Raw genomic sequence first — 13,920 nt, forward strand, 5'->3', positions numbered from 1 at the left:
TAGAGGCACAGCCTCGGGGCAGCCACAAACCTGGTCGGAGCCTGTCCCCAATGCGGGTCTCCTGTCCTCCCACTGGGACGGGTGACTCGAAGGGGAGGGGGCGTTAGAAGGAGGTTGAGGCGTCACCGAAGGCTGGGCGTGGCTGGCGCTGGATGTGTCTACCCAGCGCTAGGTTGGCAGAGCTGGGCCTAGGCTCGGCCCTGCGGGGGCGAGAGTCCGGTTCGTGGTGCCAGCAGCCCGCGGGGGAGGGAGCGGGGGAGGAGGGGGTGGAGGTGTGTCCGAGAGGCCCGCCCCGCAGCCTGGCCCCGCCCCTCCAGGCCCCGCCCCCTGCCTCCCTCCAGCCGCCCGGCTCGCCGGCTTTTGCTTTCAGTCGGAGGCGCCGGGGCGCAGCGGAGCCCCGAGAGGAGGCGCGAGGGCGCGAGAGCCAGGACGGCCGGACCCCGCCGGCGCTCGGCCGCTGCCCGCACCCATGGCGCCCGCCGCCGTCTGGGCCGCGCTGGCCGTCGGACTGCAGCTCTGGGCCGCAGGGCGCGCCGTGCAGGCCCAGGTGGGTGAGTCGCGCGGCCCCACGGGGAGCGCTCGCCCCTCATGCCCACCCGGGCTGGCGCGCACTCGCCCCCGTGGTGCCCCGGCCGCGCGCTCCCGGGAGGCCAGGACAGGGGTAGGGGGCTCCGGGCGCCCGAGGCCCCCGAGGCACCGTGCCCCACGCCGGGTCAGACGCGCATCGTGCGCCGCTGGAGACCCGCCGGGGACCTCGGGTTTGGCATACGTGCGCGCGGGGCGCGGAACTCTGGCCGCCATGGCCCAGGGTGCACCCCGGTCCCTCCGCCAGCGCAGGCTAGGGCGTTTGGGGCTGGCAGGCGGGCCCTGGGCGGATCCCAGTTAAACCCTGGACCCCGATTCCGTTACCCCTGCGACTGCCCCGACCGAGCCTTCCCCTTTGCGGCGGGGGAGGTGGGTGTCTGTCCTGGGCCGCTGCTCCACTCTAGATGCGGCCACCCTCTTCAGAAGACTTCCTCCTCCTCTGGGCTATGGTTTTCCTCTTTCTTAGAAATACTAGGTCCGCGCGTCTGAAAGAACAGGGCCAGGTGTGCAGTAAGCGCCTAATAAGGGCACAGTTGGACTGTGGCTGCCTCCGGTGCCCTTTGCTCAGATCCCTTCCCCAGGACCCACCTGGTGTGTCCAGCGGCCATTTCAGAGCCTGTTCTGGGCTAATGGGGAGGAGACAGTGTCCTCAGGTCCCAGTGAGCTGACCTCTCCGGAGATCCTGTGCCTGAGCTCTGGCGACAGAGCAGATGAGTGAGACCTTCTGGGCTGGTTATTAAGGCAGCTGTGCTATCAAGGTCTCTAAGGGGCTCCAGGAAAGTGGAGAGAGCAGAGACCCCAGAGCTGTTATTCAGTGTTAACTGTGCGTGCCACAATAGCAAGGTAGAGTCTACAAAGAGATTCTCCTCCTTTGCCTTTTTTGGCTGTCTCCCGGGTCTGGGAAGACAGAGTAACCCTGTTTTATAGAGAAGGAAAACTGAGGCTCAGAGAACTCCTCGTATTTCATGGAAGGGCGTGTCGGGGGGGCGCTCTTCCTTCAAAGGGGGCATCCTCTCCGCGGCGCCCCCCCCCCATGGCTGGGGAGGAGGTGTGCCTTCCTCCCTTCCTCATGATCTTACCCTGCCAGGCACATGAGGTGCTGACCCGCCTGGACATCTTGACCGGGGAGGAAGGTGGGAGGTGACATGGCTCATGTGGTAATGTGAGGTGACTCACTGGCCAAGGCTAAGGACATCTGTAGAGTCCAGTTCTCGAGGGCGGAGGATGGAGGCTGTCAGACCAGAATTGACTCACCCACAGTGGGTGCCAAGGTGGGTCCTGGGGGGCTGCCCTAGAGGTTGTCCTGGAAACAGAAGAGGACCTGGGTGGCCTTCTGGTCAGGAGAGTCCCAGCTCTGAGAGCCTTTGAGTGTGGATCCCAACAGTTGTGGTCCCCAGCCTGACTGCAGGGTCATGGCACAGACTCAGGCCTCGAGGGGCATCATCTGGCCCCAGTGAACCCTGGGTGCATGTGAGCCCCTGGAGGGAGGAGGCGCATGGCTTCTCTGCAGGACACCAGACCCAGCCCGGGAGTTGTCTGAGGGGTTTTCTCTCCTTGTCTCCCCTCCTGTCCAACTCCCGGGTCAGCTCAGGTTCCTTCCGCCAGGTTCTATCTTCACGTCTCTTAGCTGGTCTCCTGGCTCATGCCGCCTCTCCCACTGATCCTTGGTGGCATCGCTGGGGAGACCCTCCTCAAGTTGGAGCATCTCTCTCCCTGCCTGGGAAGCCTCCCATGGCTCCCAGTGGCCAAAGCAGAAACTCCCGCAGGTGTCCCAGGCCGGAGTGAGTGAGGTATACCGGGTTCTTGCTGCCACCTCTCTGCATCCGTACCCCTCACCCTGTAACACATGGTCATCGTGTATCTGTGTACCCCACGCTCTCTCCTCTCCATGGTGCACCACTCACCCCTATCCTCAGGGCCTTTGCAAATGCCACCCCCTCCAGGAAAGCCCTTCCTCCTTCTCCCAGTTGGATTTGCTCTTCTGTTCTTTGAACTCTCAGAGCCTTTCCTCTCTTGCAAGGACAGACTACATTCTGCTTTTTAATCTAGTTGTGTTGTCCACCTCAATAGATGGAAAGTTCCTTGAGGGCAGGGACTACGGGGGCCTCTTCCTTCTCCTTATTAGCAGCATATTAGCTCCTGTTTTTTGAACACCTCCAAGTGCCAGGCGCTGTGCTAGGACTTCACTACAGAATCTCACTGAAACCTTCCTTGCAGCCAGTCCTAAAAGGGGGGTAGTGCTGTTCCCATTTAGGGATGTGGAAACTGAGGCCCGGAGTGGTTATGACACTTCCCAGAATTACAGAACTGGGGTGTGTGTGGGGGGGCATGTGACTGCAGGTCCCCCTGATTCCAACGCACTTTGCTCTATGCCTTCCCGTGCCTGTCTCGCTGCACCTGCCCTGCCCCCAGCCAGGTCCCTCACACACGGTGGGTACTGGGTAGTGTTGGCTGTAACTAGATCGAATTGTGGAGAGAGCCCAGGGAGACCTGAGCTGGCTGCAGGTGTGGCTGACTCCTTTGCCCTCAGGGTTTTTGCCTCCTTTAAAAGCTCTGTTTGCCGGCTGGTATGGAATGCGTCCCTCATTCACCTAGTCATTCATTCATTTGACAAATGCCAGTAAAGCTGGCAGGGTAGGCGAGTACTTGGTACCCTCTGATAGGAATGGGCAGGGCCCCAGCAGTCTGGCTTTGCTGGGGAGGTGCTGAAGGGATCCCTACCTGCTGGGTCTGGTCTACCTGCCTCTGGAAGTCTGGAAGCTGAGGGGCCACTGTTTGCCTCTTCATCACCCCGAGGTCTAGCTTGGGTTAGGGGAGAAGTTGGGGGCTCCCAGGCTGCCCTGGGGACGTTGGCTATTGGAGTGCAGATAAGTGATCCAAGATACCTGCTGTCCCAGGATGTCCCTTTGCCCCCTGCCTGACAGCCCAGAGGGGAACCTGTGTGCCGTCTAAGGATGTTGCCTAGTGGTCGGGCATTGCAGAGGGCAGTGGGCAGGTGGCCAGGCACCTTGATGCAGTGTCATTCATCCATTCATTCCCCCAACGTTCATGGACACCACCTCCAAACCCAGCCCTGTGCTGGGCTCTGGGGACCCCGAAATGACCACGACTCGGCCCCAGCCCTCCAGGAGCCACACTGCCAATGGTCACAGACCTGGGCTGTGCCCCTAACTGCCCTTATGACATGGGCCAAGTTAGTCAGCCTTGTTTTCCCATCTGTGGACGTGAAGAGTACTTCCCACCTCGCCCTCCTCACAAGGCTGAGTGGGTGTGAAAGGCGCTGGAGCAGATAGGCTGAGGAGCTGCCTGGCACTCTTGTGTCAGAGAGTGGGGCCTGGCCCAGTGGCTCCTGGAGTGCCGTCCCTCCCAGGGCTGGGAAACATTTGATGGTCCTGACCATCCAAAGCTTCCTGGAGGAGTAGCCAAGAAAGTCGTGGGGGTGGGGGGAGGGGAAGAGTTTTGATGCCAACCATGGTGTGTGTGTGTGCACGCGCACATGCATGTGTTACATCCAACTCTGCACATGAGCTTAGTTCTCAGTTTTAGGCCATGCTGGCTGCTTCTCTGTTCCTCAGACAGGCACCCCCCAACGCCTGCCTCAGGGCCTTTGCACTAGCTTTCCCTTTCACCTTAAATGCTCCTCCCTCTGATATCCCCTGGTCTCATTCCCTCACTTCCTTCTGCGCAGATGAACTCTTCTCAGAGAGGCCTTCCCTGACCATCCTGCCTGTAAAAGCTCCCCACCAGGTGCTCTCGTTGCCCTGGCCTGTTTTGTTTTCCTACGTAACACTCGTGACCTATTATATTCCTTTCACTTTGATTGTGTCTTCCCGCTAGGATGAGTGCACGATGGGGGCAGGGGCTTGTTCACTGCTGTAGACTCAGAGCCTAGAACAGGTGTCTCTTTCTCAGCAGTCTTGACATTTGGGCCGTAGAGTTGTCGTGGGGCCGTCCTGCGTGTCGTAGGATGTTTAGCAGCATCCCTGGCCTCTGCCCACTAGATGCCAATAGCACCCCCCATTCAGTTGTAGCAATTAAACATGTCTGCAGATATTGCCACCTATCCCCTGGGGGGAAAGATGCCCCTGGTTGAGAACCATGGGCCTAGAACAGTGCCTGGTAAGTAGTAGGTGCTAAAAAATATTGAATAAATGTCCAAAAATACCCATCTGACCTTTATAATCACCCTGGTTTATGGATGAGACAGAAGAATTTGAAAAGCCGGTGGTGGCAGGACTGGGTTTCAGTTCGTCTCCCTCTTTCTGGGCTGTTTCTCTGGGCTCGTCTCCCTGCTGTATTGGGTCTGCTGAGGCTGGGTGTGCTCACCACCACCCCCAACATGTGCCCACCTGGCTCGTGACAGGGCCACCCACTGGTAGTGACTCAGGGCCCCAGCAGGCATGTGACTTGCCCGGAAGCAGGCAGGGAGGGAAGTGGGGGTTAGGGAGGGGAGGGGGGAGCCACCGGGGGAACAGGAACAAAGTGGGGATGCTGTGACTTGTAGTTCCGGACACTCTGCGGGGCCACAGGGAAGCAGTATTGATGACTTAGGGGAAGGGCCCAGGCTTCAGCATCAAACAGACTTTGGCTCAAATCCTTCCTTTGCTGTTTACAGGCTGTGTGACCTCGGCAGGTCTTTTTGTCTCTGGAAGCCTCTGTGTTCCTATCTGTAAAATGGGAATGATCCCCACCTCGCTGGCTGGTCATCAGGATTAAAAGTGCTTTATAGGTTGGGCAGCCCACTGGCGGCTATTTGATTGAGCAGTCGTGGCTTTGCAGGGCCTAACCTGACTCTGATCGTGGGGTGGTGCTCGGGCTGAGGCGGGGACCACCGCGGAGGCAGATTCTCCATCCCTGAGCTGCGGGCCCCGAGGTGTGGGTGGCAGAGCTCCAGTTGTGCAGAGCTCCTGCCCAGCATCTTTGAGAACTTCCTTCCTGTCCCGCTGCCCCTTCGCTGGGCATCTCACACCACTGGCCCAACTGCCTGGCCTTAGGACCCAAGCATGGCAAAGCTGCGAGGTCAGGAAATCGCTCCCCCACCCCCCACTCCTTTCAGTTTCATCTGAGGGTGAGCGAGGGGTGCACAGGCCTAGTGTAGAGGGATCTCATGGCCTCTCTGGGAAGGGGATGCAGAAGGCCTCAGCTTTCCCACCTGCAAGATGGGCATGGGCTGATTCCAGCCTGTCTCTAAACGCACTTCCATCTCTAAGCTCTGTAATGCTGAAGGTTCTGTTTATCTGTGACCCTGAGGAGGAGAAGCCCTGTGCCAGCTCTTCTGAGGTCATGGTGTCCATTCCCCAGCCTCCAGTGACTTCCAAGACAGCAGGGCTCCAAGGAAGGAGAAGTGGCTTGGGTGTCAGGAAACCAGAGTTCCCATCCGAGCTCTGTCACTGGCTTGCTGTGTGACCTCCTCAGGTTACATAACCTCTCTGGGCCTAGGCATCCCTATCTATAAAAGCTACCAGCACTGATCCCAGCGCTCTCCTGGAATGTTGGGGAAGTGTCAGCTGTGAGTGTGCTTGACCAAGACCACAGATTGGGGGGTCAGGGATCTAAAAGTTTTCCTAGGAAGGAGAGCCCAGCAGTCCCCACAGTTAATATCTCTGCTTCCCAGCCTTTCTTACTGCTGACCTCAATCCCACTTGCTTTGGCTGGAATTATTTCCTTGACTCAGGCCCCAGTAGCATCAAGAATTCCTGGCCGCCTGTCAGCTTGCATCCAAGACAGGATACAGAACCCTCAGGCAGAACAGGATGCGTGGATTTCCCTGCCTCTCTGCCCCTTAGTACCTACATAGCTCCTTTTAAGATCAGAAGCCAGACCCCTTGGGGCCCTAGACTGTGGGAGGGTCCATGCTGTGGGCATCCACTGTAGGGCCTGCTGTCTGGGAACCCACAGGTTCAAAGAAGCCTTGAGCGAGAAGGGACGTGTTCCTTGAAGAACCATGGTGCGTTGTGAGGTCACAGGTAGAGGAGGTGACGTCACTGTGGTTTGGGGCACTCGGGGTGCACACCGGGGAGGAGGAAGTTTAGCGACTGGGGTTTGGAAGAGTAGATTTCCTTCTGCCCCAAGTCTGAGTAGTGCTGGGGGGAGTCCGGGGTGGGGGGCAGCTGCCCAGGGGGCCCCAGACTCCAGCTCTGGTCTTGTCTCTGCCCTGCTCTCCTGTTTGCTGAGACACAGCGCCCTACCTCTCCCAGCCTCCATATCTTCTTTGCAGAGGAGGAAGGGTTGGAACAGGCTACGTCTCGGGTGTCATCTCTGGAGGTTTATGGGCACTAGACTGTTGATGCTGTTACTACAACAGGAAGGCCTGTTAGCCAGCTCGTTCACATCAAGTGTTGAGTGTCACGGAGCGAGGCTGCAGAACCTTCTTCTCAGGCCCCAGGCAGGCCAGATGCCCTCCCACTCTCGGTAGCAGACACTGAGTGGCACGTGTGGGGCAGATTGGCGGTGCGGAATGACTTCGAGAGCCACAGGGTGAATCCCTTTCAGGAGCACTGGGCTCTTGAGAGGCTAGCAAACCACTGCTCTGTCCCCAGCCTTGGAGCCAGGGACTGGGCCAACCCAGCCGCTCTGACCAGAGACGGGGCAGAAATCCCCAGGGGGTTTTGTTTGTTTTCCTTTGCTGTCCAGACAGTGGCCCACCCATCTGTTTCAGTCTGAGCTTGGCCCTGCAGTGGGTATGGCTGATGTGGCCACGGGTTCAGGGAATTGAGTGGGACTGAGGGTGAGACGGGAGCAGGAAGGGGTTTGGGGCAGGCAGGCTGCACACCAGACGTCTTCCGGCCATCAGCAGAAGGCCTTCTCCAGGAGAGATGCCGCAGGCTGCGGAAGTGACCAGAGCATGGGCTGGGAGTCGGGGGTCTGAGGCCCAGTCCTGGCCCGGCCTGCAGCTCCGGAGGACCTGGCCGGTTTCCTTCTCTTCTCTGAACCTCAGCTCCCCAGCTGGAAATTGAGATCTTCAAAGACCTCGCCCACCCCTGCTTTAGAGTCCTTTGGCCCCAAGTGTTAGACTGGGGGAGGTGTGGGGGAGTTGGTGGCTTTGGGAGGGCAGGAGTACAGCTGTGGCCTCCACGTGGCCCCGGCGCGGAGGGCCCAGATCTGGGCTTCGCGGTGAGTCTCCGGGGAAGGGCTCCCAGCACTTGGCCTGTGTTGGAGGGACTCCTGCCCATCCTTCCTCCTGCTGCCCAGCAGCCTGGCTTCTGCCTGCCGCTCACAGGGGCTCCAGGTTCAGCCTGTCCTGGTGAGCCTGTTGCCGGCTGCTCCGATCTCCTGCACTGGACCAAAGACCTAGCGTGGGGACCGGGGCACTTCAGAGGAAGAGGGACTGTCCCTCTCCACCCAATCCTGCAACAGGAGACCCCCTGGCCCCAGCCTGAGCCAGGTGACCTGATTCTGGTCAGTGTCAGCCTCATATGTCCCTGAAGCTCTCGTGGTCAGCCACAGGCTGGCCTCGGCCACCCCAGCCACTGATGAGCTGGGCCACAGAGCTGGCTCGCTCATCTCAGGGGTGAGATGTGCTGTGCCCCTATGGGCAGAGGGGCAGGATTCCTGTCTGACTCTGCTGCCAGAGACCCTTGAGCTCCGCTCTGTGCTCAGGTTTTCCTCAGTGGTAAGGTGGGGATAAAAGTGCCCCTCTCTGTCACTTCCCATTGGGATTGGGAGACGCTGGGAGAATGCAGTGAACCGAGGGACTGTCATTTGGGGGTGCTTCGTGGGTGCCAGGCAAGCGTCTAATGCGTTATACGCACCAAGTGCCTTCAGTCCTCACAGCTTCCTGGGGTGGAGGGGGACCATTCTTATCCCCATTTTATAGGAGAGGGCGTTGAGGCACAGAGGGTATGCTGTGGCTCTGGCTTTCGGCTCAGTAGAGGCAGAGCCAAAATTGCACCCCAGGTGGTTGGGCTCCGAGCTCTGCACTTAAACCACCATCCAGAAATAATCGTGGTGGCCGGGAGGGACTCTTGTCTGAAAGCTGCCACTCAGTCTCCTGCCTCTGGGGATGCCGCCGCCTCTCTTTATAAGCCCATTTCCTGCCCAGTTCTCATGCTAGCCCCAAGTCATTTCAACTAATTGGAAATTAAAACTTTGGGCTTCTGTTAAACAGTTCAGCATCTATTAGGCACCTGCTGTGGGCCGTGCCCTGGGCTGGGCGTAGCGGGATGAGTAATAAAAACCCAACAAGTAACGCTCATCTCTTACTGCCAGCCAGGCACAGCACTGAGCTCTACAGGTGGTGACTCTGAATCATAACGGGCCTATGAGGCAGGCACTGTTTTTGTCCCCATTTTATAGGCGACAAAACTGAGGCTGGTGAATAGCAGAACTGGGCTTAAAACCCAGGTGTCTGGCTCAGAGCTCTCACTAGAGTGCAGAGGGGGACACAGGGAAACAAATAATTAACCAAAAAGTGGTCTGGGCGGTGTGGAGATATGTCTGGGTTGTCACGGAGCCCCGTGGAGTGACCTCTGACCCCATCTGGGGGTTCAGAGAAGGTTTCCTTGAGATGATAGTAGAGAAGACTCTAGAAGCCGAAGAGCTAGTCCTGCAAAACACAGGGGCGGGGGTGGTGGCTCAGGATGTTTGCATAGAGGGAACAGCAGGAGTAAAGGCGTGGAGGAGGGTGAGGGAGCCTGATGCTGCTCTGATGAGGCGGTGACGGGTGACCGTCAGGTGAGGTGGGAGATGCCATCAGCAGCACCCCAGGCCCCAAGTTGAGGACATTGAACTTGGGCCTGAGGGCAGTAGGGCCAATGGAAGCTTTTAAACAAGGCCAGACTTGGATGTAGGAAGGTGGCTTCAGGTCCATCTGCAAAGGGACACAAGGCTGGGGACCAAGAGTGAGGAGGCTGTAGCTGGCGAGAGATGCTGAGGGTGAGGGAGTGCAGAGCCGTGCGGAGATGGAGGAGGAGATATGGACAGACCGTGGTGGGGAGAATGGAAAGGCTCGGGTTGTTCTCTGCAGCTAGACTGAGGGCTCCTTGGAGCCAGGCACCACACCCAGGCATCTTGGTACCCTGGCACTTAGCACAAAGCCTGGCCCCGAGAACCGGATAGCAGCCCGGGCTTCCTGTCTGCCCCCAGATCACTTCTAAAGCGACATCACAGGCAGCAGGCCAAGAGTGGGACGTGTCACCCCTGAGCCACCGCCTGTGATGTGGTCGGTCCTTCCTGACGCAGATGCTGCTCCTCTCCGTGACGCCTGCCCTGGTGCCGTCGCTGCATCGGCCCGGCCTGTGGTGGCTGCACCCCACCACGCCCTAGGGCCCCGGGGACCTGCCATGCAAATGATGCGGTTTCTCTATTGCTTGAAGACAGTTTCCGCCTGTGTGGGGGTCCCTGGGTCCTTGGACAGACGCCTCTGCCCCTCCCTACAGCGGCAGTGTCTGCCCCTGGGACCCTGGAGTCTCTTTTGCCCGGGAGAGTCACCGAACGCACTGGCACCTTGCTCACTGTGTGTTGTCAGAGGAGTCACTCTCCCTCTCTGGGCCTCTATTCTGTAAAATGAGGGAGCAAGACAAGATCACGGGTATAAAATTGAGGATGCGGAGGCAGTTGTAGCTGTGACTAGTTCCTGTCTGCCGCTCGCTGGCTACGTGACCTTGGACACAGTACTGAATCTTTGGAAGCCTCTGTTTCTGCGTCTCGAAAATGGGGTGATACTGACCTCATCGTGGGAGAGTGCATGTGAGCATGCCCAGCAGCGTGTGTGCGCACAGTAGGTGCTCCTCCTGGGTCTGAACAGTCGCTATCAGTCTTTCTGGCTCTGTGAAAAGGCTTCTCCATGTGGCCTCCTTCAGCCGAATTCCTGCCCAGGGATGCTGGGTACTGGCATCTAAGGAGGGGCGTCTCCAGAAAACGAAAAAGCCTTGAAGACCCCAAAGGTGCTGTGCTAATGGTGGCAGGAAGGGCAGAGGGCTCCCCAGTCTTAGTGCTTTCCAATGACAGCGTCCTGGTGGCGGCCACTGCTTCCCCCTCCCCAGGCTGCCCCTCTTTGCCTTCCTCTCTCGCACTGTCTATTTATAAATAGGAGAAGGGCGCGAGGGCCCCCCCTTGGGGTACAGGCAAGGTCTCTGTCCGGCAGTGGAAAGGCAGGAAGTCAGCTGGTGCAGGCTTGCCCAATTCCCTGAGAGCCGACCAGGTCTCCAGAAGCAGCGGGACCTGTGTGGCCGCCTGGCATTGCCCCTTACTGGCTAATGGCCCTGGTGAGGTCCCCATCTTGAGCTAGACTCCCTGGCCCAGCCCCGGCTGCTAGCTGTGGTTTGTGGTCCTCCAGGGTGAGGGTAGGGAGGGAGCGGCGGGCGGGAAAGGTCGTGCGTGACTCACCAGGTCAGTCCTGTCTGGCTGTAGCCTTGTCCCCGGGAGGCCTCTGAGGCTCACTTTCATTCAGGGACTCTCAGCCACATTGCTGTCTGTTATCCTGGACACTGTGTCTTCTGGCCGCTTAACTGCCCTCTAGCCCCTAGATTTTGGCCACTCACCCCAACTCTTTATTTTGGGGTTCCATCACCCCTCCAGGTGTTTCTCTTGAGTAAAGTCCCTTTGAGACCACCCAAGGCCACTATCCTAGGAGGCCCACATCTGGCCTGTGGGAATCTCCCCCTCCCTCTGCCCCAACAGGGTCCCCACTACACTGTCACAGCAACTGGCCTGCAGTGGTCTCCTGACTTGAGGCTTCTTGAGGATAGGGCCTGGGGCCAGCCTCTGGGTGACCCCAGCACTCCAAGGGTCTCAGGTCAACTTCCCTGCACTTCCCCTCAAGGTGGGAAGGAAGCCCCCTCCTTTGCCAGGCCCACGTGGCCGTCTAGCGCCTCACCTGCACTGGCAGCTTGCTGCCCAGGGTCTTGTCTTCGCCTTGCCCATGCTCAGCTGAAATCGAGGCAGAAAGAGCCCAGTGCTCCTGTTCTGTCTAGTAGAGCCCCAGGAGGAGGCAGGGCAAGGCGTTAGGTCACCATTTTACAGGTGACAGTGTTGAGGCTCAGAGAGAGTAAGTGACATCCCCGAGTCCCCCAGAACCGGCGTGTGCACCCCCCAACCTAAGTCCAGTGCTCCTCTGTGATGCCGGGTGTCCAGTGTACCTGGGAGGGCAGACATCTCTGCCCCTTTCCTCCCAGGGGCCACCTGCTCAGGCTGCCCTCACCCTGGGAGAGGGGATGAGGGGCAGAGGCGAGGGCACGGAAGCCCCACTCTGCACCCACCCTCAGCCCTACCTCTGTTTCCCAGCTCATTCATTTTTTCCACTGCACATGTGGGTGAGCCACCCACCCACCGAGAACTTCTGAGGTCTCAGGAGGGGCTGAATTTTTTGATACCCATCTTTAAGAATCCAGAGCTGGAAAGGAGTTAGAACGTCAACTAGGCCCATGCTGTCACTTTACAAACGAGGAAACTGAGGCACAGAGAAGTCGGTTACTGCCCACAGTAGAGGGGGTGCCTGAGTGGGAGAGGGAGGACCTTCGGGTGGGCCTGGGGGGTTGAAATCCAGTCTTCCTGGGATCGGGGATACACAGGCGTCAGCTTGATGCAGGGGAAGAAACACAGGCCTGGAGGTGAGACCTCTTTGGGGCTCAGTCTTCTCCTCTGTGACTTGGGAATAATAATAGTACTGACCTCATAGTGCTGGGACGAGGATTCGGAGAGACAGTGATGCATGTCGACAGCGCTGCATGATGCCTGGCTTGGAGCAGGCTTTAAGGAGAAGGTGCTGCTGCTGTTTTTGTCCCCTAGGACCCTCACCCTCACCCACTGTGTCCCCGCTGCCGTGGCCTCCTGGCTATGCATGGGCACACCGAGCGCATTCTCCCTGTCGTCCTGGCCCCACCCTGCTTTTCCTTTCTCCTACTGCCTCCTAGCACCTTGCCTTTTCTCCTGTGCGTGTCTGTGTCTCTCCCACTAGAGCTCAGCTTCCCAGGGCAGGGACTGGGATGTGTTCGATGTGGTATGCCCGGCACCCACAGCAGCAGGTGCTCAGTACGTTTGTTGAATGAATGAATGAACATTTCCACTTTTGCCCCTGACTTTCCCCCACTAAATGGGGGGGTCATCTGAGATGATGTCTAAGGTTTCTGGTAGCCCTGAGCTGCCGTGCCTCAATCCTGCCCCCACTTCTGGGCCTTATCCCCGTTTTCATTCGCTCCCATGCATCCCTTTAGCACTTGGCACAGCTGATCCGCAGCTGTGCCAGCCTTCCCTGCTCACAGACCCCTACCTTTGAGCCTTTGCTGCCCCTACTCCTGCCTGCTGAGCTGCCAGCCTGAGGATGGGCCCTCTCAGGAGCCCAGTGACACAGGCAGTTCTAGGCAGAGCCGGGGCTTGGGTGCTGAATGTCCCCACCTGCTGCAGAAGACTGGCTTGTTCTGAGATTCCTGGTGGTCACCTGGGAAACCATCTCAGAGCTGAGGTCAGAGGGTGATGGCCTGCGGTCGAGAGGGGTTGCCTGCATTGGAGTGTGTGTGTGTGTGTGTGTGTAAGAGAGAAAGCATGTTTGCCCACGTGAGTCAGTGCTCCGGTCCCCGCTCAGGGCAGAGGTGGATGAACGGGGGGCTGGTGGCATGGTAGTGACTCAGGGACGAAGGCAGATGGCCATCCGAGCAGCTGGCTTCTTCAGCTGTCCTGAGGAGGGGACCAAAGATTTCTCCAGCGGGACCAGGGCAAGAGTCACGTCCCAACTCCACCCCTTCCTTCCTGGATGACCCAGACAAGTGACTTGATCTCCCTGCACTGTGAAATGGGCACATGCTTACCAGCCTAGAGCGGGGAAGTGGGCTTCTGTAAGGTGCCTGCAACCTGTCCTGGCACGTAGTAGGTGCTTAATGAATATCCCATTGTTTTCCTTCCTCCCTGAAGGGTCAAAGCTGAAAACCTGGAGAGGGGATGGAGGCTTCCTGGTGGGGGGCGGGGTGCTGGCTCTGTGTCGAGGGGGTAGGGAAGCTTGGGCCCCCAAGAGAAGGGAAGCAGGCCAAAGGGCACAAGGAGTACGGCTGTTTTGGTGTAGCCTTGGGCACATCGCCTCGCCTCTCCGAGCGTCTGTGAAGTGTTGGTGAAGAGACTCTATCAGACAGTGGATCTAGCATGCACAGTCACTCCTGGGATACAGTAGGTGCTGGGGACATGTTAGCTGCTCCTAACGGCAGGTTCTTTCTGTCCTAGGAGGAGGGAGCCCAATGCTGAAGGGAGAAAGTGGGGCTGCGGGCCCTGATGTGAGGCGGCTGTGAGGCTGCTGCGAGGCCTGCGGTGGGTGAGGGGTGGGCCCCGATGGCCTCCTGTGCACAATCCTCCATTAGTCTGCCACTAGCCAGGCCCTGGAATGGCCCAGAGCCTGTGGGAGACCCTGGG

At 58.7% G+C, this 13,920-nt stretch overlaps 1 protein-coding gene across 3 annotated transcripts in view; it reads left to right on the forward strand.

Annotated features, from left to right (window-relative positions):
- Positions 1-454: 454 nt before the first annotated feature.
- The window catches only part of TNFRSF1B (TNF receptor superfamily member 1B), a 33,254-nt gene continuing 19,788 nt past the window's right edge, over positions 455-13,920 (forward strand). For all 3 annotated transcript variants that reach the window (XM_058552930.1, XM_058552931.1, XM_058552932.1), the window contains exon 1: positions 455-547. In XM_058552930.1, the coding sequence (XP_058408913.1) occupies positions 470-547 (78 nt within the window). In that variant the 5' untranslated portion in view covers positions 455-469. The remainder of the gene's footprint in view (positions 548-13,920) is intronic.

The sequence above is a fragment of the Diceros bicornis genome, chromosome 13, assembly GCF_020826845.1.
Source record: "Diceros bicornis minor isolate mBicDic1 chromosome 13, mDicBic1.mat.cur, whole genome shotgun sequence".
Lineage (NCBI taxonomy): Eukaryota > Metazoa > Chordata > Mammalia > Perissodactyla > Rhinocerotidae > Diceros > Diceros bicornis.